The 24981-nt window shown below is 49.0% G+C and overlaps 5 protein-coding genes across 9 annotated transcripts; 3 read left to right on the top strand and 2 right to left on the bottom strand.

The window, feature by feature from the left end:
• The first annotated feature begins 19 nt into the window (after window positions 1-19).
• On the top strand, window positions 20-2797 carry amdhd1 (amidohydrolase domain containing 1). Its single transcript, XM_057854731.1, has 9 exons — window positions 20-263; window positions 507-613; window positions 680-744; window positions 827-1104; window positions 1166-1391; window positions 1461-1585; window positions 1651-1744; window positions 1910-2070; window positions 2132-2797. The coding sequence occupies exons 1-9, from the start codon at window positions 121-123 to the stop codon at window positions 2235-2237; spliced, it is 1305 nt and encodes a 434-aa protein (XP_057710714.1). The 5' UTR covers window positions 20-120; the 3' UTR covers window positions 2238-2797.
• Window positions 97-5097, bottom strand: LOC130928299 (tetraspanin-9). 4 transcript variants are annotated; one of them, XM_057854779.1, is made up of 9 exons: window positions 4738-5097; window positions 4300-4333; window positions 4099-4189; window positions 3837-4028; window positions 3608-3682; window positions 3445-3546; window positions 3243-3374; window positions 3092-3175; window positions 97-3016 (listed from the first exon to the last, which is right to left on the bottom strand). In XM_057854779.1, exons 3-9 carry the CDS (start codon window positions 4159-4161, stop codon window positions 2945-2947), a joined length of 720 nt encoding a protein of 239 aa, XP_057710762.1. In that variant the 5' UTR covers window positions 4162-4189; window positions 4300-4333; window positions 4738-5097; the 3' UTR covers window positions 97-2944. The 4 variants fall into 4 exon arrangements, with proteins under 4 accessions (XP_057710762.1, XP_057710764.1, XP_057710763.1 ...); XM_057854781.1 differs by having other exon boundaries at window positions 4099-4178; window positions 4665-5097; XM_057854780.1 differs by having other exon boundaries at window positions 4665-5097.
• Window positions 5098-5238: 141 nt separating this feature from the next.
• LOC130928239 (endosome/lysosome-associated apoptosis and autophagy regulator family member 2-like) lies at window positions 5239-23456 on the bottom strand. 2 transcript variants are annotated; one of them, XM_057854616.1, is made up of 23 exons: window positions 23375-23456; window positions 20970-21035; window positions 12256-12376; window positions 11991-12180; window positions 11778-11925; window positions 11613-11702; window positions 11439-11544; window positions 11227-11376; window positions 8930-9018; window positions 8612-8792; window positions 8171-8299; window positions 8010-8100; window positions 7839-7941; window positions 7634-7771; window positions 7198-7470; window positions 6955-7128; window positions 6706-6892; window positions 6550-6646; window positions 6373-6474; window positions 6060-6186; window positions 5814-5992; window positions 5585-5753; window positions 5239-5520 (listed from the first exon to the last, which is right to left on the bottom strand). In XM_057854616.1, exons 3-23 carry the CDS (start codon window positions 12374-12376, stop codon window positions 5449-5451), a joined length of 2916 nt encoding a protein of 971 aa, XP_057710599.1. In that variant the 5' UTR covers window positions 20970-21035; window positions 23375-23456; the 3' UTR covers window positions 5239-5448. The 2 variants fall into 2 exon arrangements, with proteins under 2 accessions (XP_057710599.1, XP_057710598.1); XM_057854615.1 differs by lacking the exons at window positions 20970-21035; window positions 23375-23456 and adding an exon at window positions 13291-13706.
• On the top strand, window positions 13726-16613 carry klhl42 (kelch-like family, member 42). Its single transcript, XM_057854711.1, has 3 exons — window positions 13726-14851; window positions 14914-15107; window positions 15183-16613. The coding sequence occupies exons 1-3, from the start codon at window positions 14094-14096 to the stop codon at window positions 15617-15619; spliced, it is 1389 nt and encodes a 462-aa protein (XP_057710694.1). The 5' UTR covers window positions 13726-14093; the 3' UTR covers window positions 15620-16613.
• Window positions 16790-24543, top strand: nrip2 (nuclear receptor interacting protein 2). Its single transcript, XM_057854785.1, has 6 exons — window positions 16790-16950; window positions 21088-21306; window positions 23272-23354; window positions 23426-23520; window positions 23739-23791; window positions 23863-24543. The coding sequence occupies exons 1-6, from the start codon at window positions 16795-16797 to the stop codon at window positions 23959-23961; spliced, it is 705 nt and encodes a 234-aa protein (XP_057710768.1). The 5' UTR covers window positions 16790-16794; the 3' UTR covers window positions 23962-24543.
• The last annotated feature ends 438 nt before the right edge of the window (window positions 24544-24981 follow it).

Raw genomic sequence — 24981 nt, forward strand, 5'->3', positions numbered from 1 at the left:
TCAGTCAAAAGTCTTACCTGCTGTTTTTGAACTCCGCCTCTTGTGCACTTTAAACTCAGCTTTGCAAATATTTGTTGAAAGAAAAAAAACAGCCGCTCGACGAAGCGTTAAAGGAGAGACATGTCGGCGGTCAGTTTGAGACTTCTGGTAGAAAATGCTGAACAAGTGGTGGTTATTTGCAACAAAGGAGAGGAATACCTGACAAAAGGCGACAATGGCATCAACCTTCATATCATCCAGAATGGAAGCGTGGTCATCGGAAGGTCGGTGGGCAATAATAGTGCTTAAAAAACCAGCAAAATCAGGAATTTCAGTTGTCATTAGGTTTAAACAGCACCCCCTTAGGCTAACGTGGGTATTCATTAACGTCAGTAAGCGCTCCTTCATTGGCTGCCATTGACAGCGGTAGACGTCCAATCCATTTTGACTTGGACTGGACGTTTATCGTGGTCGACGGCAGCCAATGAGCAAACGGATATTGTATGAAAACATTTATTTCTGGTCAGAGAGGGTCTCATCGAAGCCGTCGGTCCCGCTGACGCCATTGCATCACAGTATTCCCGCGCTTCCTTCAAACGTGTCATCGACGCCACGGGAATGTGCGTCCTACCTGGTGAGTGTCGGACATCTCGCCTGTCAGTCATTTAAAAAAATATGATGATGATGATGAGGACAACAGGCTTGGTCGACGCTCACACTCATCCCATCTGGGCTGGCGACCGCGTGCACGAGTTTGCCATGAAGGTACGGCAGCCGATAGAATACAGACATTTGTGACTTAAAAAAATCTTCATTTTTGGGGTCTCTCGCTCAATCTTCTCCACAGCTGGACGGTGCCAGCTACATGGACGTGCACCGCGCAGGAGGTGGCATCCACTTCACGGTGGAGCGCACGCGGGCGGCCAGCGCTGGGGAACTTTTGGAGGCTTTAACCGGCCGTCTGGAGCGTATGCGACGGGCCGGCACCACTCTGGTGGAGGTGAAGAGCGGCTACGGCCTGGAGCTTCCCACCGAGCTCAAGATGCTCGAGGTGATGGAGGAAGCCCGGCGCACGCTGCCCATCAACATCTCCCCCACCTACTGCGGCGCGCACGCCGTGCCCAAGTAAGTCCACAAAGAGATGATAATCATCGCCTAAAATTGAAATGTTCCTCTCCTTGTGAAGAGGGAAGACTTTAGAAGAAGCCACGCGTGACATTGTGGAGGTTCAACTTCCGGCGCTGAAGGAGCACGTGGTGGCCGGGACGCTGCGCGTGGACAACATCGACGTCTTTTGCGAGCGCGGTGTCTTTGATGTGCCGTCCACGCGCGCCATTCTGCGGGCGGGCAAGGACATGGGCCTGAACGCCAACTTCCATGGTGACGAGCTCCACCCGATGAACGCTGCTCAGGTAGTGCCATTTTCTTGTTTCACCGTCCCGAGTTGAGATGTTATTTTACCATTTTTTTTTTTTTCACAGCTGGGGGCAGAGTTGGGCGCATTGGCCGTGAGCCACCTAGAGGAAGCCACGGACGAGGGCATCGCCGCCATGGCCCGGGCTAAAACAGCCGCTGTCCTGCTGCCCACCACAGCGTACATTCTTCGGTAACGCCGGCGTGAGAAACCGTACCCGTCACGCTACTATATATCTTGATTGTGAACGTTGCCAGGCTCAGCCAACCGCGGGCACGAGCCATGCTGGACGCGGGCGTCATCGTGGCCCTGGGCAGTGACTTCAACCCCAACGCGTACTGTTGCTCAATGGTGAGGATGCCACCATTCACCAACTATTAACTCATCGGCGCTTGACGTCCAATCTGTTTGAAGACGTCTACCATGGATAAACTCATTTAAAGCATTTTTTAAGATCCACACAATCGGACGTCTATCATCGTCAATAGAAATCAGATGTTCCCTCCATTTTCCCAGCCACTGGTCATGCACCTGGCCTGCGTCAACATGCGCATGTCCATGCCCGAAGCCTTAGCGGCGGCCACCATCAACGCCGCCTACGCCCTGGGCCGCTCGCGCACGCACGGTTCGCTGGAGGCGGGAAAGGACGGCGACCTGCTATTGGTCAATGCTCCACGGTCAGTAGCGCCCGCATCCCCGCGCGGTCAAGAAAAGAATGCCGAGTATTTTGGTCTACAGGTGGGAGCATCTGATCTACCAGCTGGGCGGACACCAGGAACTCATCCGCTACGTGGTCGTCAAGGGCAACGTGGCGTACGACAACGAGAAGACGTTGCCTTTGTGAAGACGTTCGGAGGAGGGACAAAAGCGCAAATTGATGTTGATGGAGTTATTTTTTAAATGAATGCACTCATTTTTATCATTAATGTTAATCATTCCCATATAAATCTACTTGAATGAGACCATTTCCCCCCCCTCCTTTTAAAATTACATTTTTTAAATCAGATTTGAGGTTGACAATGTCTCAAAATGATTGTCTGCTATCAAAATAGTTGAGTCAACTGATGAATAAAGAAATAGGCAATTTATCGCGGCAGCCTGATATCCAGAGAGATTAGACGTCTATCACCGTCAACGACAGCTATCTAGCTAACTAGATGGGGAATTTCCGAGGAAGAAATTGTGCACGATTATCATGTTGATATAGATAAGTTTTCGTCCAAAATAATGTCATCTTTCTCGATTGGTCATGAGGATTTAACTGACATTAACAGCAATCCATTTGAATGGGGAGGGTGGCACTTCAAACGAATGGACGTACTCCATTCAATACACGACGAAATTTTTTTTTTTTTAGTCCTATCTCAAGACACTGCCGCGTTTGAATATAAACAAGTATGAAATGTGGTTTTATTGGTCATGTCAGGGACACTTGTAACAAAGATTTTGCCTATAAAATGGACTACTCATTGTGATAATGGATATTTTTTCGACTGCGTACAAAAAGTATATGTGGGAGTATTTAGGCGTTTATACCACACGAGTACTGGATCAGGCTTGATACTTCTTGCCCGCGCGGTGGATCTGCTGGTAAAGCGTCATGGAGAAGGCCATACCCAGGAGCTAAGAGTATACACGGGCGTTAAAAGCCGTCGCGTGACAAAAGGGCCGCCCCGGGGACGGATGGGTCTCACTCACCTGTACGACCAACACGCACATGGCGACGGTGCCCAGCAGGTGCTTGTTGTCGTCCAGCCACTCTTCGACTTTCTCGTAGCAGCCCTGAAATACGAGTCAATATGACACTTTCTCCGTTTACGCACACGTCCTCCATTTTTGTTTGACCGACCCGCGTCCAGAAGGCGTCGGAAGCGTTGCGTCCACACCCCGGACGGACCGTCTGACAGCAGCTGTCGGGGACGGCGTCGACTTGCAGCGCCGCGTGCCAGTCGCTGAAGCTCGTCACGCCGCAGCAGCGCCACTAAGCAAGCGCGTCGCTTTAAAAAGCTTTTTTCCGTTTTGTTTAAATCTACACCGGAGCACTTCCTCACCCCCTCTTGGATGGTGTTCCACGCGTCGCTCAAACCGGCGTTGTTGTCCGTGTTGTAAAGGACGAGCCCGTCCTTTAAATCCCGTCTGGCGTTTTCGCTCACCTGCGAGCAGATGCGCTCAAGTATTGTATAATCGGGCGGCCGGAACGGAAAGGCGTCCTACCTTGTCTGTGTAGACGAAGAAGAGAATGAGGAGAATGAGCTCGGCCAGAAGGATGATCAACAGGACGATGAAGAACTGGAGAAAAGGGCGGTGATAATGTATTAGTCATCGGCTGCCGTCGACAGCGATAGCCGTCCGATCTGTTTCGGCCGGGAGCGGCGAACGAACGCTCAGATCCGGTCAAAACGTATTTGACGTCGATCGCCGCGATCGGCATGGGTAGACTCACGCTAAGCAGCAGGCACTTGTTCTCCTTGATGGCTCCCAGGCATCCCAAAAACCCCGTCACCATGACGACGGTGCCCAGCGTGACGACGAGGTTGGCTGCCGACAGCGACGGGAAGGACGGCGACAGCGTGGCGAAATTTCCCTGCGATACCGACAGCCACACGCCCACGCCCAGCAGGCCGCACCCGCCCAGCTGCAGAAGAAAATGAGGCGCGCTCATTTCTCGTGGCGCCGCGTCATTCCCGGTGAGGCGTCAAAGTTACCCAGAAGAAAAGGTTGAAGAGGAAGAGCATGTACTTGACGCAGCAGACGCAGCCGCGAGCCATGGTGCCACTCACAGAATCTGCAGGAAGACTAACACATATCAAAATGAACTGAAGAAAAAACAAAAACAAAAAAAAAAATAACAATAAACCACATTAGACCATATGTAAATCAAGATGGAAACATGTCAACAAACCTACCAGTTGAATACAATGACAAGGAGACTAGGATGACCTGGAAAAACAAAAACAAAAAAAAAACTATGAGGTTGAGTGACGTCATAGACATTATTTCCATACACATAAAATGGCTGCCATTAATTTCTTGTCTTTGGCAAGGCAAAACTTGCCAGTCAAGTCGTTTTTACACACAATAATAACTTCAAACTCATTATTATCGGTATGAATCCAATCTATCATCTTTGTCTCCAACTGTTGTTACGTGACGTCACTGGCGTTGGAAAAAGTTTGCGTTTTAAAAATGAACCTTCTAACGCCTCGCCAGAGTTCCATCCCCACCAAACCGACACAATAATATGCCAAATGACACTTTAAATCCAACTTACTCGATTATTTGGAGCCCCTTTGTCCGACGGAAAATCACAAGCGGTAAGAGGAGAAAAGAGGACTACTTCTTACCGCGCTATGAAGTGAAGCTCGTCATTCTGCAGTTTAATCGTCAGTTTTCATCTTTGACATGCTTTTTTTGAGTGAAAAAAATCGACGTACAGCGAAAAACAAAAGCTTGTTGTCGACGTCGTCTTTTAAACTTTTAATGATGGCAGAAGCGCATTCTCTTTACGAGTAGGAGGTTCTGAGGCGCAGGAACACATCGAACGGAAATACCTTGTTTTTTTCCCCCTTGATTTTTTTCCCCTTAAATAATTGTATTCAAATGAACTAGCATTTACGTCGGTCACGTTTTCTTTGTGGCTTTTTTTCTCTCAAAACGACTCACATCATTAAAAAAGTAAATACAAGTTATTTTTATTGTACACTGTAAAAAATGTACACTTCCTGTTTGAATCGCAAGATTCAACATTCTCGTTTTCAACCACTGCCACATCAATACAACGGCCGAGTAAGGTACTGCAGTTGAATGACGAAATGAATCATTTAGGAAATAAAAAACATAAGAAATGACTTTTTCAACTTTAATAAACAACACTGATATAAATACATGACCTTCAACCAAAAAGAAATATAATTGTACAAAAGAAATACAAAGCGACCCCCCAAGAGAACCATCACGTTTTACTGCATCGACGACGTCCCGGTCCAAATGGCTGGGACATCAATCGCCGTCAATGGCAATAATCAATTCAATAATAAAGCGATTCTGGCCAAGTTCTACCCCAGCACCCAGTGGTCCGCCTCGGAGCTGTTCAGCTGCACGGACTCGCTGCTGTGACCTCCTTCGTGCTGAAACACAAAAAATAGATCAATTTCGGTTGGCCCGTAAGATCCAAAGCCGAGGTTCACGCACTTTGTTAGCGATGGCGCGCAGCTTCCCCAGCAGGGAGGGTTTCCGAGTGTACACGTCGTCGTCGTCGTCGTCGGGGTCCTCGCCCTCGTTCAGGCCGCAACTGTCGGCGGCGGGCAGCTCGCACTCCTTGTTGGCCGACATCACCAGACGAGAGTATTTGTACTCCAACCTGGCGGGCGTACAGAAAGTCACGATAGATTCGCAATCTTTATATCAATCCGTATCTTACCTCTTGTTCTTCTTCCAGAAAGAGCAGGTGATGGTAACCAATAGCACGGCCAAAAAGGCACCGCCGCCGGCACCTAGCTTGAGCCACAGTGCCACGGACGCGCAAGGGGCGGAGCTTCTGGGAGGAAGCGGGACGCCTTTGACGCACACCTTGGGCTCGTTCCATAGGTAGAAGGTTTCCTAGGGAATACGGTCGGTCAAAGGAGCGCCACGTGACGGATATTAATGCGAGTGGGCGGGCGTGTACCTGGACGCCACCCTTGCAGGCGCCGTCCAGCTGGTGGTAGTCGTCCTGCGTGCAGAGCGGGCAGGCGCTAGCGCTTTCCCACAGGAAGTGGAAGGCGCAGCCGTCACATGTTCCTGCCGGACACGAGCTAGAAAAACAATAACAACAAAAGATATATTATTTACTCTTTGGCTACCATTGACGGTGCTAGACATCCATTTTGACGAGAAGGGGCGAATGTTGGCAAGCAACGAGTTGAAAAAGATTTCTCTGAAAAGAATGTTTTTCCTCTATATTTTTTGTCATTTTGCACAAATTATTGTCACTGGCCGACCTGGGCACGGAGATCTGCCCGCGTTCAGATTTTTGGGGATCGCAGCGAACGATAATGACCGAACTGCGGCCTTGATCGCAGGAAGCCGTCGCTTGCGTCGACCTGGAAAGTTGAAAAATGAAAAAAAAAAGGTGAAGCGGGCTTGAGTATCAGTCAGTCTATATTTTGGTTGTCTACCTGTAGAAGAAGTTAATATCTGGAAAATTGTTAGCGTTCATCGGGAAGAGCTCCGCGTCGGTGCTCACGCCGTCGAGAAAACGGTCCACCGTAGCGCCTGAAAAAAACACAACGCTGACCGACGCGTTCGCAAAGCCCTCTCGAAAGCGGACGTACCGAGGAAAGTGTCGGCCAGGACGACGGACTGCGAGGAAATGGGCGTCCGGAAACCGCGTCCGTCGGCCGGGATGACGGTGGATTGGCAGAGAAATCCCTCGGCCGGGGCGTCGCCGCCTCGTTCGTCTTTGCCGAAGGCGGCGCCGAAGTCGGTCAGGTTGTTCCTGCACACCGCCGCTTTCCTACCCTGCGCGCGAATCGCCACGGTGACGCAAAAGAAAGCGTTTCCCGACACGGACGGACGATTACCTGGTGTCCGCACAGGCTGATGTTGAAGAGGTGAAGGTACTTTGTGCCTTTGGTAGTGAAGCTGGGGTCGAGCGTGAGGGTGACGACGTCGCTCAGCGCGCTCAGGTCGTAACTTAGCGTGCGGTTGTCGCTCGTGTGCGAGAAGAGGCAGTCGCTGTAACAACGGGAATGCTCCTGGAAGACATCGCAGGGTTTATTTTTTTCCCTTTCATTTGCGGTCCGTTCATAAAATAAATCAGTCACCTCGTCGCTGACGCTGGCGGGCCCGCACGGCAGGCACGCCTCCAGCCCGTAGGTGTGGCGTCCCGCCAGGTGCGTGCCGGGCGGGCACTCCCGGCACCGGTTGGTCTCGCCGTGGATGTAGAAGCCCGGCGGGCACGGCACGCAGGAGGAGCTCGGCTGTTGCGAATTCTCGGGAACCAGAGCGCACGCCCGGCAGCCCGAGGCCACGCCTTCTAGCACGTTGGTCACGTGGATGGTGAAAACCTTGGCGTAGTCAGACACCAAGCGACGCACCTATGAAAAAAAGGCCAATCAAAGTCAGCAACCATTATGACAAGTCTCTTGTAAATATAAATGAGAAAAATATGCAGTACTTAACTCTACAGAGCTGATACTTATTTCCAATAAAACAAAAATGAGAAACTTTTTCCCTCATCAAATATGATAGTGAACTTACGTCCTGAGCGTTACTGGTCCTCTGGAACGCCCACGTAAAGGTGACCGAGTCATTCCTGCTCATGCTGTGGGAATACGACTGCCGGCTTTTGCTGCCCTGCCACGACTCCACCACCGTGGTGCTCTTGCTGCGTACGTCCTGCGGAAGGCGCCGTTGCCTCACGAGGTGAAAAACAACACTGGGAGTCGGCCATTTTTGGACTCACCATCATGAAGTAGAACTCGCAGTCCCCGCCGCATACAGTCTCGAACTCGAAGGTGATCTGTCCCACCTCGCCGCCGCTCATGCCCGACAGCGAGGCCGGCACTCTGCGCCCGAAACCAACACTTTTTGTCACGCGATCGCGCGCAAATAGACATTTTTCACCGAGCCTTACTTAAATCCGGGCACGTGCAAGCTGAGGATGAGATAGTCGTTGTCCGAAGAACCCGCTCCGCTGCGGACGTGGTCGCCCGCTACTTCCCAACCTAAAAAATACCAACAAATTTCCATTCATTTCCCTTCACCGTTCATGATGAACGCAACTCGAAATCTTACCGTTCATGGTGTCGCATTTGGAATTCCCTACATTGAAGCAGGACGTCTTCATGTTGGCAGGAAGTACGTTCCACCATCTGTAGTCGTAGCCCAAAACCGGCTCGGTTCCCGAAGGGCATGGCGTGCACGCTGCAAACACAAGACGGTTACCAAATTAGGCATTGTCTAATCTAATGCATTGTCATTTCCTAAGAATGTGGTTTTTGACCCCCATACACTCTTTCAGAGATGCTGACGATGCTAGACTGCTCTTAAAAATATAACTCTTTAAATGAGTTTGTCACTAGTAGTATGGTGGCATCAGTGCAAAAATTCAGTTTTCCTCGTTTTGGACTGACGTGAAGGTCGCTGATCCCCACCCGAGAGCGGCAAATTTCTCTTCAGGATCAACCGGTCTGACGACATGCCGGGACCGAGACAACACCTGAGCCGGTTTGTTACCGTAGGTGCCTTCCGAGCGCGTCCCGGGCGGGCACGGCGAGCAGGTGGAGTCGTTGCTGTTGTAGAAGCCCGGGTTGCACGGCGGGCACGGTTCCCTCGGTTCCGCCGGAGGCAGCGCCACGGCATCCGTCGCGTTCTCGTCACAGATCTTGGGTCGGACCCAGCGATACACTGCCTGCGTCTGCGCGGAGGCGATGAAAACAGCAATGCTCTATTGATTTTATGACACCTAATTATCTTCTGTTGTGTAACTGGTGTTTTGTTTACACATGCACGAGGAATCAGGAAGTGAATAAGTATGCGCGAGCAACCACTGACCTTCCCTTCACTGTCGCAAGGCGTGTGAACTTGGAAGTAGTCCCGCTCTGTGCACGGCGGCCTGGCTTTGCACTCGGCCCATCCCTCCACTGATTGACAAACATGACAGTGCTACAATGAACTCTTATTTAATTCTGAATTGCTACACGAGGCGGAAATGACCATGACTCAAGGGCGTAGGTTTGCATAGGGACGGTAAGGACATAACACTACCAACTTTTCAGGATGATCAAATTATCCCCACCAACTTTTAAGCAACCTTATTTGCATTATTTAATGACTTCAGTTATATAGGTCATTCAGATTGTCTTCCTATATGTTTTAAGGATAGAATTGATCCTGCCATTATTAAGTACTTTCATTATGTTCAAGCTTACACTGACCCCTTTTCACCCGCTGAATGTGCCAGTCCATTTTTTCCCCTCGAACGCACGTTTGATTGGCTGATAACTTGAACCCCTCCCCCTACACACACACACACATTCACAGCCTGACAGATGCCACCTTCCTCGCCCCATTAAAAGAGGGATATTAGAAGTTTTTTCCCGCCAGCAGCAGCCACTGTAAGTAATGTAAAAAGACGTCATTGTTGTGGAGGTGGACAACACTCCACTAATTTTGCTACTGCTACAGTGGTTCAAGTCGATTTTACTCACTTTCTCATTTCTTGAACAAGAAAAACAGTTGAAAATGAGTTTAACAGACTTATTTCAAGCAAAAAGTATGTATATTTAATCTTAAAACTTGTTTTTCAGAAATGTTCTTAATTCAAGAATATTTTTTAAAACATTATTTAAAAGATTTTTTTCTTGATTTAGGTGAAAAATGACCAACCTTTAGATATGTGGGCTTAATACGAACAAATAGTAATGTTTAAAGTAAGTGGAAGAATCTGACTCATTAATCTGTTAACCTTTAACACTCGGAAAAAAAAGACGGAGAAATTATTTGACTAGATTTAACAAAAATGATCAGATTAAAACTTTATAAATTTGGAGAGTGTAAGTTAGCATAGGTCAATACTAGAGCTGGGAATCTTTGGGCACCTAACGATTCGATTACGATTACTGTTCAGAGGCTCCCATTCGATTATAAAACGATTATTTATGCACCCCCTCCTTTTTTTTTTTTTTATGTTTTGTACATTAGTTCCAAAATTGTTCAAAAATCCTCTCAGGCTAAACCAAACTACTATTTCAGTATCAAGTTAACATATAACAGTAAAGAAATATACAAAAATAACAGTAAATAAAATACTCCAGTCCCCATTCTATAACAGCAGCTTTAAACTACATTCAATTAATTTAATGTTGTGAATCAACCGTTACAGTTGTTAAAATTGCTCCCGTTATTCCATAATTTCCCTTCTGTCTACTTTTGTCAAAGTTTTAAAACTATTTTATCATTTAAAGATAAATTCAAGACAAGGTTTTGTCGATTTAGGAGTATTTTAGATAAAAAGTTAATTAGTTTCGCTACAAAAGATCCTTCTAGAAGTCTACTGCTTTAAGATGGCGGCTGTTTACTAACGCTGGCAAGTCCGTCATTTCGCATCTCTGTTCAATAATACATGTTCTAACACCGCCGTCGTCTGTCATTTTGCATCTAGTTCTACATATATATGATATCTACTGTAGCCGTATGTTTGTAGCAACTAGCAACTGGGCGTTGTTTGTAGCCGCTGTCGGCCCGAGTCAGGTATGATTGTTTTTTTATCTAGCGGCATGAGTTGAACATGTTATTTACTCTCGGTCTGTTCCTCATTGCGTCCCAAAGACCGCGCCTACTGTGTTTTACTTCCGCTTTACCTGGTATAATTCAATAACGGGAATTTGGATGTTTGTTAATCATTCTCGAATCTTCCACGGCCGAATCGCGAATAATCTAAGAATCAGAAATTTCGCACGCCTCTAGTCAATACAGATTTATTTTTGCATTAATCGTTTAGCCTATCAATTAATTAGGTTCATATTGGTGAGAAATGTAGCCCTGACCCCCATTCACCAAACATGTTGGTCTTATTAATGTCTTGCCCCCAGTAAAAAATGTACATGCAGGTTATACTGTTATATCCCTGTCCCTACCAATATTAAGACCAAACATACGCCCTTACCATGACTCAGCCAATCCAATCCTTAACAATTTTCACTCATTCACAGGCATAGACATCCGATCTATTTGGCGGCGATCAAACATTCAAAGGGATTGGACGTGTATTGCCGGGAATGGCACTTAAATGTGATTACTCGAATGTTAGCGCATCTATGTCAATGTTAGCCATATGGAGGTCCACGAACGTGAGTAGCGGCCTTCCGGGCAGGCGGTGCAAGAAGTGGCTTTCTTGCGGGAGAAGGTGTCGCTCGGGCACGGCTGGCAGAAGGACGAGCCGGCGCCAGCGCTGAACCAGCCCGGTCGGCAGGGAAAGCACTCGGAGGTGTAGGCCACGCCTATGGTGCGCAAAAGTCGCGTGAACAAAACCGGCGGCCCGGGTGACTTTCGGACGTTTTACCTTCAATCGTGATGTCCTTGAGGAGCACGGGTTTAACCATCTTTCCGCCTACGAGAACACCAGTGGTTCTCCAGTAGAGGATGTTGGTACCGGCCCACAGGTTGATCTACAACAAGTCAGCCTAAGTTGCGGGAACACAGTGTTCGGCGTCGTGCGTAAAGCGTTTCCACTGACCGTGTGCGTTCCCCACTCTCCGTTGCCGGTGACCTTGATCCACCTTTGCTCCTCACTCTGGCTCATCTCCTGGCACTGTTCGTTCTGGACCTGAACGGACACATTTTCAATCTCGAAAGCGTCACACACAGTAAAGGTGGATGTCACACATAGAGGTTTTCTCACGTAGAACTCAAAGAACATGTTGTTGTCCAGGTACTGGTAGGTAAAGGAAACGGAGCCTTGCTTCTCCAAGTGGACAACGTACACTAACGACACGGTGCATTCGTCCCGGTTGGACTCCAGGTACACGCCCCGCGGCGTCCACGTAGAGCTGCCCCACGTGTAAAATACACGTGAATCCATTGAAAATTTAAGTCCGCAACAACCGCGCCGTACTTGTTACACGCTTCGAGGTCGCCGTTGGGCGGTTTGGCGTTGAGGAAGCTGGCGATGCTGAGGAACCCCGTGGGGAGCGCGTCCCACTGGTCAAAGCGTAGACCGCTACCCAGCGAGTAGGAACCGGCCGCGCACGGCGTACACGACTGCGTACTCATCTCCAGGTACTTGCCGGCTGAGCAGGAAAAGCCTAAACGCACACAAGAGTCCGGGATTAAATGTCAAAAACAGTTCAGGACGGGGCAACCGGCCACCAGCCACTCACTGCAATCGGTCCCTTGGCTAGGGGGCGGCAGGCCCGAGCAGGTGCCCGGGTTGAACGGTATGGCCACTCTCCAGCGGGACCCCATGGCGTCACATTCGGTGTACTGGAAGTAGTAGTCCATCTGCAGCAAGGGTAAAACATCCCTTGTTACGTCACTCGGCCGTTAATGGACGTTAGGTCCAGAGTGGCAGCGCTGACCCCGATCGCCGCGGCAACCACGAAACGCACTAATGGGCCGGAAAGGACAAGAGCGGAGAGGCGTGTGCTGCGCGCTCACTGAACTCGGTGGCTGTTCACAAAATTGAACCCACACTTTCGATTCACTCCAAACTATTTTTTGTACCCACCCCCAAAAAATCTCCTGGTTGTCACTGTTTTTGACCCATAAAAAACAAATGTGACCCCGAATACACTTGCAGAATACTGACCAACATGAAGAGCAATCCCACATAATTTGCCCAGAAAGAGTCATTGACAAAATGGACTTCTAGACATTTTGTTGTGTGCATTCCTAGCTCCTCCCCGAGGCAACAAACACACCTGTGCTATGCTCTCGCATGCCACTTTTCATTCAGGCGGAAATGCAGCCACCTGCCATCTATGAATTAAAAGCAGCGTTTATGGCAGGCAAAGCGATAAGGAGCCGAGGAGATAACTAACAGTGTGGTCCGTCCGTCTCCCGGGTGACTCATACCGGTCGCCATGGCGACTGATGAGAGGAAGACATTGGGGGGCAGGCGATAAAAAAGCAACAACTGAAGCTGAGTGCTAGCAAAAGGGAGCCAGAAACAAAAACAAAACCCAGCAATATCTTGATCATGTTTTGCGTGATTAAAAACGCTATATTGTGCGTACTGGAGTTCATCATTAGCTATGAGTCCTAAATCACTGTCACCAAAAAACAATCACATCTTTCTCAATATCCAGGACGTCAATCGACCCTGACAACTGGAATCAGGTGCAAAGTAAGAGCTTGACATACAAATAAGTCATAGATTTAATTTCTCATGATGTAACACTGAAGTGCGCGCTCACCTCATCGCACGGCGGTAGCGTCGCGTCCGCGCAGGTTGCCCCGATGAGAACTGCGATGACGACGAGCAACACCGCCGGGCAGCGACGGGACCGGGCGGCCCACGCCGGCTCCAACATCCTCAACTCGGATTACGAACGGCGGACGGCCCGCTGGCTGGAGCGTCTAAATCCGTTCGGTCGTGCGCGTCATTGACGCGCGGCTGTCTGTTTGTCGCGCGCGCGCGCGCACATACAAACGTCAAGTCACGCGGAACGGAGCTGACATTTCCTGCTTTCAAATTAAAAGACGATCATCGGGTTTTAATGTTACCAATCTTGAAATAGTATCCAAGAAAAGGCTGCTTAGACGAAGCTCGTCTTAGTCATTTTGAATCATATTTTGTGTAAAAGAAGCAGCGAATTCTGAAACCGGACGCGGCAGCGCCGTGAAGTGCGTCAGGAGCCGCTAGGCGGCAGCAGCACGTCGTAGTTGTGCATATAACCGCGAAGAAGCAGCGCTCGTAACCAAAACAAACACAAACTTGCCAGCGAGTATGCTCAAAAGAAGACGGAATTCACTACCGTCGCATTGGGAACGAGGGTAAATGACAGACAACAACTTAAACACACATTCCAGGGAGACTTTTGAATGTCCGTCGCGGTGTGTCGATGCTTAGAAGTGGCATTTCTGTGGCTGCTTCGGTCTGCTTTTGCGAGCTGTTGAGCTTCCCCGGCTAGAGAAAGTTGCTTCAACATGGCCATATTTGGATCTTTCCGAGCCGGCGAGATGTAAACAATATTCTCTAAATCGACCTCTTTTCGACATGTCTTCGGAGCCGAACGTTGCCATAGTGACGGAGGACAAAACCTACGCGGTGAGCAAGAGGAAGCTGATCGAGAAGAGCGACTACTTCCGCGCTCTGTACAACTCGGGGATGAGGGAGTCCACGGAGGACTCGGTGCAGCTGCAGGGCCTCAGCGCCCCCGGCCTGGAGCTGGTGCTGGAGTTCATCGACACCTCCAAAGTGGAGCTCGCCAACGAGACCCTGGAGGACCTGATCGAGGCCGCCTCCTTCCTGCAGGTCACCTCCATCCTCAAGCCGCTGACGGCCGAGATCCGGCCGGACAACTGCGTGGAGCTCTACGGCTTGGCGGAAGTCTACGGAACCCACGAGTTGAGTGCCGCCTGCCTAAAGTTCATGAGCTGCTACTACCATCCCATGATGAGGCGACCCGAGTTCTACCGCCTTCCCGCCGCCGTAAGGGAGCGGGCGAGGGAGACGCGGATGAACGGCGCCGCCGCCCTGGTGATCATCAGGGCCTCGGGCGGCCCGGACGCGCCCGATCGGGACCAGGCCTGGTCTATGCTGAGATACGGCGAGGCCGATCAGCGCTGGAAGCCTCTGGCCAACAACCTGCCGGCCGACCTGATCAACGTGCGGGGGTACGGCTCGGCCGTGCTGGACAACTACCTCTTCGTGGTCGGGGGCTGGCGCGCCAGCAGCCAGGAGATCTCGGCCGCGCATTGCTACAACCCTTGCGGGAACGAGTGGATCCAGGTGGCGCCGCTCAACCAGAAAAGGTAAAAGGAAAAAGGCTGAAATAAGCGCGGCGCAGCGCGGCGTCAAAGTGTCCCTCTCGCAGGTCCAACTTCAAGCTTCTGGCCGCGCAGGGGAAGCTGTACGCCGTGGGGGGCCAGTGTCTCGGTACGGTGGAGTGCTACAGCCCCGAGAACGACTTCTGGACCTGCGTGTCCTCCATGCCCGACCCGTTGGTGGAGTTCTCGGCCTGCGAGTGCCAGGGGATGATCTACGTCATGGGGGGTTACACGGCGAGAGGTGACGAGCCGATATACGGTCGTTTCGAATGCGTGACCTGACTAGTTTGCGGCGTCGTTTTGTCCCCGGCGACAGCTCGAAACACCGACCTCCTGCGCTACTGCCCCGCGGCCGACGCCTGGACGGCATTCCGCCCGTGCGTGCCGCACGTGCGCAAGCAGCAGATGCTGTCGGTGGAGGACACCATCTACCTGGTGGGGGGCTACACGCGCGAGCCGGAGCACGCCGGCGAGACGGAGGACGCTCTGACCGTGCAGTCGTACAACGTGACCACCGGCGAGTGGCTGCGCCTGAAGGAAAAGGCGTCCAAGTCGGGCTTGAACCTGACGTGCGCGCTGCACAACGAAGGCATTTACATCATGAGCCGCGACGTGGGCTTGAGCACCAGCGCCGCGCATCGCGTCTTCCTCAAATACGACATTTTCTCCGACGCTTGGGACTCTTTTAGGCTCCTGCGTTCTTTTGGACACAACATGCTGCTCTGCTCGCTTTATTTCCCCAATGTGCTCTGATAGAAGACTGCCGGGCGAGTTCTTAGGCTTAACTGAGCAGGCCGACACTTTGTACTTCACACTCACTCCAGCTTTTGCTAACTTTTGTTATGTTTCGAACACCCAATACTTAAACTGTGGATGAATATAAGGCCAAAATGGTCACAACTGTAATAATGGTCAATAACTCAAATACTGCCCATATTCACTATCATCCTTAAAAAGAATTTCCATGATGGGGGAAAAAAAAACATTTGATCGCATGTGCCTTCCTCATAATGAACCTGAACCCACAAAAAGCACTATATGTCCAAAACTACTGTTTTTTGTTTATTAATTTTTGTCTAGAAACCAAGGTGCTCTTCATTCCTCAGAATTTTGGGGTAAATGCTTCAAAATGTCTGATTTGAGCTTTGAAGTCTGCTTGTTCATCATAAAAATACTTAGACGCACTAACAATAATAATTTGCAACCTGCTCTTTGGAAAGTAAGGAATATTTGATTTGAAATAAACTCATTGGCCGCCATTGCTGATGGACAGCTATTCAGAAGTTGACCCCTGAAAGATGAATTGACCATTTTCAGTCAAAAAATGAGCAATTATATATTTTCCCCCCATATTTTAATAATTGTATATAAAACCAAATGGATTGGACATCAATCGCCGTCAATGGCACTGACATGTGACACTTGAGCTTGAAAAAAGTCATTGCGAAATCTGCTTGTAATGTGGCCAGTTAGCCAACAGAGGGTGACAAATACCACCAATGAATCCAATTGAATGTAACCTTCTCAAGGACTCAAGAATTCATCAAAAAATCACACTGATGTCATCTAAAAAAGCATCCGAGTGTCAACACAGACATTTAACCGGAAAAGAAATCGGCGTGACAGGTTTGAACGATCGACGCGCCGGGGCTGCGTGAGGTCGCGCACGCCTCCGCGCCGGGGCTCATCGACGGGCGTCCGCCAGTGAACCAACGCGGGATCTCGGTCGGCGTCTGACCGGAGGAGGAGGGGGTTGGGTGGAGCGAGGGAGGAGAATCCGCTCACGGGGGAAAACACGCAGGAGGATGCTCATCCCGACCAGAACGGCATCCGGGAGCGACGCGTGAAAACCGACGCCGTTTGTGCAATTTCTGGGGGCGGGGGGGTATTACAAATTTTTTTTTTTGGGGTGGGGGGGAGAGGGGACCATGAGCGAAGCCAAGAAAGGCGAGCTGGCCATCCGAGATAAAGCGATCCTGCATCAGCAGCGCCGGCTCAAGCAGGCCACTCAGTTTACGCACAAGGACTCGGCTGACCTGCTGCCCCTGGACGGACTCAAGAGACTGGGGACGTCCAAAGACCTGGTGAGTGCTTCTCCTGCGAATCGACAGTCAAAAACAAAGTACGTGCAATGGCGTTTGAGTGCCACTGACTCCGATAAATGTCGGAAAAACAAACAAAAAAAGTGTCTTAGCTAGGTGCCAGTCAAAATGGATTGGACATCTAGAGTCGAATCACAATTGAGCTAAATAAAATGGGTTTGTTGAAAAGAATAATTCTCATTGAATGTCGAAAACGTTTCAGCAACAAAACTGTTGCTTTAAATTTTGTTCTACTCCACATAAATCAATACATCTCAAAATTTTGTGTTTGTCCCGAGAATCCTAAAATTGCTGGTTTAAGCCCTTAGTATTAGCATGTTAGCCACCAATACATTTGCTCAGGTTATTTTTCCTGCGTGAATCTCAAAACGTAAAATAAATCCTGAGGAGAGGAAATGTTATTTTAACTATTTTTTTTACCTGTCCTGTTCAGCTGTTTGACACGGCCAATGGAAGTCTACGTGTCTGGATGGTCTGAACAGTTTTAATGTTTCACATTGAGAGTATGACATACTCCCATTGTGATCATTCAACATACCTTGTTTACTATGACAAAACGGCGAACAGGAAGGAGTTATGGGGGAACAGAAGAAAAGAAAAGAAACACGAACAACAACAAGAAATACATTGAACGCCTACACTAACTATGAATATGTTGGTGCTATCCTTAGCTAGATGCATTTCCGGGTGACACCATGTGGGGGGCCTGTTGACCAGGGAAAGAAGGGGAAGGGAAGTCTATAGGATAATTGATTGGGAGGGGTGGAGTGTACACTAATAAGCTCTGTGATCTAGAAACCAGTAATTGTGTGAATCCTTTGTGAGTGTAAGCCCGTCGGCAACTGACCCTACGCCACCCCATCGCCAATCCCGGCACTGTGCCCCCCCACCCGAGCGCGCCCAATCACAAACAGCCGCGTGAGCCCTGCCAAATGCGCGACAGCAATGCAGATGGGCAGAGACGCCGCACGGGCGCCACCCCAGGGCCACGGCCCCCACCCAGCCAGCATGGGGAGGGAGGGCTTGTGGAGCCAGCACAGCCCATTCCTCCTCCCGCAGCTCAGCAAAGGAGCCATCGTCACATCCCCCGGGATCCAGGGTGGTCCCCTGGGCCACCCGCGCCCCCATCAACCGGCCTTCAGGGATGGGAAGCGGGGACGCACCACCGACCCCACGCCCAGCTCCACCCATCCGCCCAGCCGGCCCACGAGCCACAGCCCCTCAACCTGCATGGCACGCCATGGGACCCCCAACGGCCCACCGAGTCCAGGGCAGGGCAGGGTCCCCCGCCGGAGCGGGTGACATCCGGCCAACACGCCAGCGTCCAGCAACGGAGCGCAGGGCCGATACCCAGGCAGAGTAGAGAGGGGAAGGTGGAAGCTGGAGAACACTGAGGAGCCGCCGCAAGATCGGAGCCCCAACCTCCACCCATTGCCGTGGCTGGCAGCCCAGGCAGAGGGGAGGCCACGCCCCGGGAGCCACTCCATAGAGAAAAAGTGTGGGACCCACCTACCACCCTATTACTGCGTCACCCAGCACCATGATGGGATTGTGTAGGGAGGGAAGTGCAATGTAAGCATTAAAATAGGAGAGCTCGGCTTGGGCCAATAAGAGCGCTGCATGAATTTCTACCCAGCTGCCCGTCCTCCCGCCGCCCTTTGCCGGAGGCCCCTGTGGAGTATGATGTGTGTGGTGCGTTAAAGGTTGGGCCTGCAGTGAGGAGGTAACCGTGATGTCAAACAGGTCCCATCAATCCCACAACCTTGGTGTTTGATGCATTAAAATCAAGAGGGAGCTGGGCCGGGACTGTATGGCCCCGTCCCAACTCTCCCCAGAGAAACGAATGAGTATGTAGGTGCCGGGGTGAAAGATATTTACAGTGCAAAGTGAGGAGTGCGTGAATTAAGAGGCAGGCTCCTGCAGGCGTGGCCCCGTCCGCCAGAACCACCGGCCGCAGGGCGGGAGAAGCGCCAGGGCCCCGATCAACCCCCGCCCCAGAATACCCCCGGCGCACCCGAGCACCCGCCCCGCACCCCGAACAGACGCTACACCAAGCGCCGAGACCAGGGGATATCCACCCCACCGGCAAGGGACAGCAAGCCCCACCCAAGGCCCCATGGACCCCGCCGACAGGAGGGTAGCGGCAGTCGCCGTAGTCTTGAGAGGCGGACGGGGCCGGAGACAGACGGAGGCGCGACCCGCCAACCCACCCCCGGGAAATTCTAAAATAGCACGACTCAAGCGCTGAATGACAAAAACGTTATTAACTTTGAGGAGCTTAACAAGCTAGTCATCCATTACTGTGCACGCCTTGACGCTTTTCCTGATAAAAGCAATTACCCGGAATGACGCTGTCGGGGGAAAAAATATGCAATCTGTCAAGTGTGGTGGAGTGGAAATTGTCAGTGAAATGTTTAGCCACTTGAAAAACTGCTTAAATGACAAAAGATGAGTCATCGGGACTGAAAACGCATCCGTTTCTTTCACGGACTTGACTGTTGCGCTAAAAAGCAAAGTCGGTTAGCTCTCCGCTAGAAAAAAGTGCCGTCTGATTGGCGTATAGAAAAAAAGAGAACGCGAAGGGCATCAACAAGCCACCGCTGGCGTTTCCGCTCCGATGTGTCATTCAGCCGCGTTGGTTACGCAACATTTGTTCTGATGCTCTTTCGCCCCGAGGATCTGTACGCTGAGCATCAGTGAACATGGTCATCGCGTTTCGGTGCCATTGACGGCTTTTGATGTCCGAAATGAGAAGGGAAGCCGCACGAGTGTAGTCTTCCTGATGACAGGACTAAACCCACGCTAACATTAGTATCATGAATAAGAATAAACGTGTGGGACGTCTATCGCCGGCAACGGCATCCAACCCGTGCCTGCGAATCTTAGGGAACACGCGGTCCAGAAGACGCGTCTGCTGCAGACAGATGGTGCAGAGTTGACTTAATCCCGCCGCAGGTGTTTTATATTCATCTCCAAATGTGAAGGTTTTATTTCCTTCCCAGAAGCAGCAGCAGCAGCACACGAAAGGAAAACCGCGTGCCACCCAAAAATACAGACCGTTTAAATGCACCCTTCATGTTGGTTATTAGCGTTTGGGACAATTAGCGGTGAGAGCATCAGAGTGTATGTTTAGTGGGAAGGAAGACAACGGGCTAAAAATAGTCGACAAAAACAAGCCCGACAAATGGCATCTCGGCACTGATCCCGCCTCCTTTTGAGGTGTTTTCCTCCGTGCGGGGAAGCAGACAAATTGGATTTATGAACACAATTCAATTTGGAGCTCCACGCTTGCGCCGGGGGGTCTGCAGCCCTGCCGCAAATCACGTTAGGAGGCTAGCGGGAGCGTCGCGCCGTGGCCGCTTTATTAGGTACCGTACACGGGGGTGAAAAATGCCAGGTATTAACGCGACAGCGGTACGGAGGCGGCAGATGTAAAGCCGCCGCGGGGAGCCCACTTCTCGGCGCCGCGGGGAGTCGGAAGGAGGTCGTTAGAAAGGTCACGTGACTGGCTGGAAGTGGCAGTAATTAGCAGGCACGCTGATGAGAACACCGAGTTATATTGGAGTACAGCTGAGGTGGTATGGATTGCTATATAATCTTTCCTTGCTATTTTGATCGACTGATTAGTCGAGTTCAGTCAAGGAACCAATGTTAGAGCCCCTTTAGCCCATCACCCGCCCTCCCTAGCCTTAAACGGCCATAGATGACAACAAGTCGTGTCTAATTAGCAGTTTCAACTCTGTCAATGTTTCGGGCTACAAAATGATATTTGATTCAATCATAGTGACTTTTCAGGGAATGAAGACAATTGTTGTGTGCCAAAATACGGTACCTTTGTGTATATCTTGTATCAAATACACAGAGAGAAATATTTGCTGTCAGATGACTCACTTTGTCTAAACAGCAGTGTTTATTTTGGTTATTTGATTGGATTAAAAACATGAAGTGAAGGAAAGTTTTTGGTGCTCAGCCAAGCAGACAATGTCCTCGCTTCCTCTTACCGTCAACGCCTGCCAAAAGCCAATCCCGGGCGCCACGTTGGCGTGAAGCTTTCCCCCAAATGGAGTCTGAAACAGAGATGAGGACAGACTTGATGAGAAGGGTCTCTTATTCCCATAGCAACCCCACAGCGTGGTGCAGCGCCGCCTCCTGGAGGGCAACATCACGCGGCTACGCGGCCAGGCCCGAGATTCGGCCGCGCGCGTTCGCTCGCCGCTGGCCGACGACGGCGGTAAGGACGAGAAGGAGGACGGCGCCGACGATTCCCCGGACGAGGGAGGTCGATCGGACGACGGCGTGGAAACGACGGCCCTGACGGCGCTGCTCGTTCACTGCAAGGTAGCCAAACCACCTTTTTGTCTACCAAGATGGCCGACATTTAATACATTTGGATTTTTTTTTTTTTTAAGTCTCTCACCGTCAATGAGTTAAAAGTAGGGCTGTCAAAATGATGGCGTTAACAGGCGGTATTTAATTTTGTAAATGAATCACGTTAAAATATTTGACGCAATTAACGCACATGCCCCGCTCAGATTAAAATCGCTTGTTACTTGTTTTTTGTGTGTGTTTGGCGCCCTCTGCTGGCGCTTGGGACCAACTGATTTTATGTGTTACACCATGAGTGAGCATGGTGTAATTATTGACATCAACAATGGCGAGCTACTAGTTTATCTTTTGATTGAAAATTTTACAAATTTTAATAAAACGAAATCATTAAGTGGGTTTTTAATATAACATTTCTATAACTTGTACTAACATTTATCTTTTAAGAACTACAAGTCTTTCTATCCATGGATCGCTTTAAGAGAATGTTCATAATGTTAATGCCATCTTGTTGATTTATTGTTATAATGAACAAATACAGTACTTATGTCCTGTATGTTGAATGTATATATCCGTCTTGTCTTTCCATTCCAACAATAATTTACAGAAAAATATGGCATATTTCATAGATGGTTTGAATTGCGATTAATTACGATTGATTCATGTTTAAGCTGTAATTAACTCGATTAAAAATTTTAATCGTTTGACAGCCCTAGTTAAAAGAGATATAAATTCACGCAAACAATTTTATAATCCTGCTAGAGTAAACGACTCAGTGAAATACCATACTGGCCGGAATATAAGACGGCCCTGATTATAAGACGACCCCCTCTTTTTCAAGACTCAAGTTTGAAAAAAGACTTTTTGAACACCAGATTAATTTTTATAGAGAAAATAATTACAGTACATCTGAAACAAATGATTATAACAATATATTTGAGAGAAAAAGCGTGCTATTTTGCCTCATTCAAATCTTAATATCTGAACATTTAAATATGTAGACTAAAGTGCAATCACATTCGTAAATGAATGGCTTCTGGTTTTTGAAATGTAAATAAACCAATAATCAACAAAATTTCAATAACTGCATTACCATCAAAGTGAAGTTTAACTGTAACTGTAGTCTTGAAACAAATCTGAATAAGGAAAAACATTGCAATAAAATAATGCAAACTGGTTAAACTTGAGAGTAGCTGAGATCTGTCATGACAGAACAGCGCTTGAATGATATCTGGCGCCATCTAGCGTCGTGAATGGGTATAATGTCTAGACCGCGAATTTAAGATGACTCCCGCTTTTTTAGTCTTATTTCAATGCAAAAAAAAACACTGTCTTATATTTGGGCCAATGCGCTACTTATAAAAACCTCTTTGCAACTGCATCAGCATTTTCCTTTGCACTTTGCTCAAAGTGCTCCGGCAGCACGGTTACTCATATCCCGCCGTCTATTTTTAAACTTCACGGTGAAGAAAAAAAAAAAAAAAAAAAACGCGCGATTTTACCACCGAGACAAAAGAGAAAAAAACCTGAGGCTTTGTGGGGTTGCTGATAAGCTGCTCTGCCTTTGCAGACAAAAACAACTCAGCTAGAGCACATCACAACATAAAGGAAAAATACAGCCTTTTTTCCTCTGATGTGCTTAAGTGGACCAGCTACCAATTAAATGTCCACTCTGGGTTCTTATCCACACGTATTTAAAAATTTTTTTTTTTTAAATGTGTGAGGTTCCACTTCACAAAGAAGATTTAGCTGCTCTGAAAATAATAAAAAGGAAAATGCACTGAGCAGCCCTCGTTAATATTTGATGGCGTAGAATTGAAGAGTCGACATGATGGATTCATGTTTAACTCCATTCATTATGGATGATTCACCACGGTATGCAGATTTGTGTCAAAGTTTTACAAGTCAGCGCAAACGTGGCGTCCATTTTGTGTTCGCTCAACAACAACCTCCATTTTGTGGCTTTTTTTTTTTTTGCAGTGCTGTGACAGTGAGGTGAAGGTGTCTTTAAATACCAGCAGAGTGCAAAATCACATCTCCACATCTTGTTGTCAAAGGCTCGGGTAAGAACGCGGTTTCTCACCGGTCAGTTTTGGTCCGCTTCGAACTTTGTGCCGTTCCGATTCTCCCGCAGCCTCTCGGCGAGCGGTCGGGACAAAAGCGGCTTGGTGAGCGGTCTCGAGATTCAGTTGGGTTCCAAGTCCGTCCAGTGCGCTGCTTTGATCCAAGGTACCTATGAAAACAACCTAAAAAAAAATTGAATGCATTTTTGGGAGAAATTGCATTGCAATGCAATCACGCTGATGGCCATATTGAAAAATGTCTTATGTCATATGCTGGAATATGACATAAAATGGCAAAGATTTGAAGCTTGTATTTTAATGTGTCAAGTTTTTGGTCAAAAATGCTCAAATTTTAGTCAGCAACGTGAAAATAATCTATTCCAGAGGACGAGACGTGCGAGCTGAGCCTAGGTTTGCACACGCTGCTCCAACTCAGAGTAAGATAACATTTCAACCAATCTACATAAACACAATAAAGATGAAATCTGATCATACTGACCTTTCGCAGTGCTGTCTGGACCTGAACCGCCGTGTACTGACGCTAGGTGGCGCCGAGGAACTACCCTTCCTGCCCGACGAAAAATCCGGCGGCGACAAGAAGGCCTGAGTGCCCCCTGCGTCCGCGCTCCAATTGTCGTCGTCGCGGCAGCGGGATCCCGAGTTCGCGTGAGCCCACGTGATCATCTTTCACTGCCGTTGACGGCGATAGACGTCCAATCCGTTCGTTCAAACAAACTGGGCGTCTATTGCCGTCAAAGAGCTAAAGCTCTAAATTCTTATTTCTGATCACAAGAGGTTCGGAACCTCCTCTAACTTTTAAAAGATTAGCTTCTCATTAATGATTCCGCCCGATAAAAATGGCCCGTCGGATGTTTGCATCCTAATGTGAAGTAAGAAAACATTCCACGTGCATGACGTTGTGGCGTTGCGCCTGCATGCTTGTGTACTCGTCTGATAGCGCCAAACCCCAGGGGATGTGCGCGCTCACACTGACAGGAAAAGAAAAAAGCCGAGCTGCCTTCCCGCGCCGCCTTTGTCAAAAGCTTTGTGTCTTTTTGGGATCGTTTGGAGCGCCTTTGAAACCTCCGCGTTTGCCTCTGTCATGTTTTCTTAACGGTAGCTAACTTCGGGAATCGAGCGCCATCTTTTTTTTTTTTTCAATTTAGTGTTTAGGAAAAGTGGAAATTAGCATGCTAGCCTGCTAACCGCAGATGTACATAATATGAAAAACTGGCTCGCGGAATTCAGTGTTTGAGTTAAAAAAAAAGTCAAATTTGTACAGGCTGCCACTTGGCACCACATCGCCTCTCATAGGTCAGCGCAGGTACTACACAACGCTTTTGTTTTTACCGAAAACAAAATCTGTTCAATGCTCAACATCTGTGGTTGGCAGTTTTGCGTATCTCCGTTACGACAGAACTATTTCTGGTGTTTCTCCTCACTCTTTATCAAAGTAATTTGTTTGTCTGACAAATAAAAGATGTGTATTCTGGCTAGCTCTGTGCCTCTTTTCCTTATCTTCGTCCCAGCAGGCAGCTTACGGCTTGCCAAAGGTTACCTCACTCTCACGGCTCAAAAAATAACCCCCTGCGACCAAATAAGGAAAATAAATGGCACTTCCTTCATT

This window comes from Corythoichthys intestinalis, chromosome 13 (assembly GCF_030265065.1).
Source record: "Corythoichthys intestinalis isolate RoL2023-P3 chromosome 13, ASM3026506v1, whole genome shotgun sequence".
Classification (NCBI taxonomy): Eukaryota; Metazoa; Chordata; class Actinopteri; order Syngnathiformes; family Syngnathidae; genus Corythoichthys; species Corythoichthys intestinalis.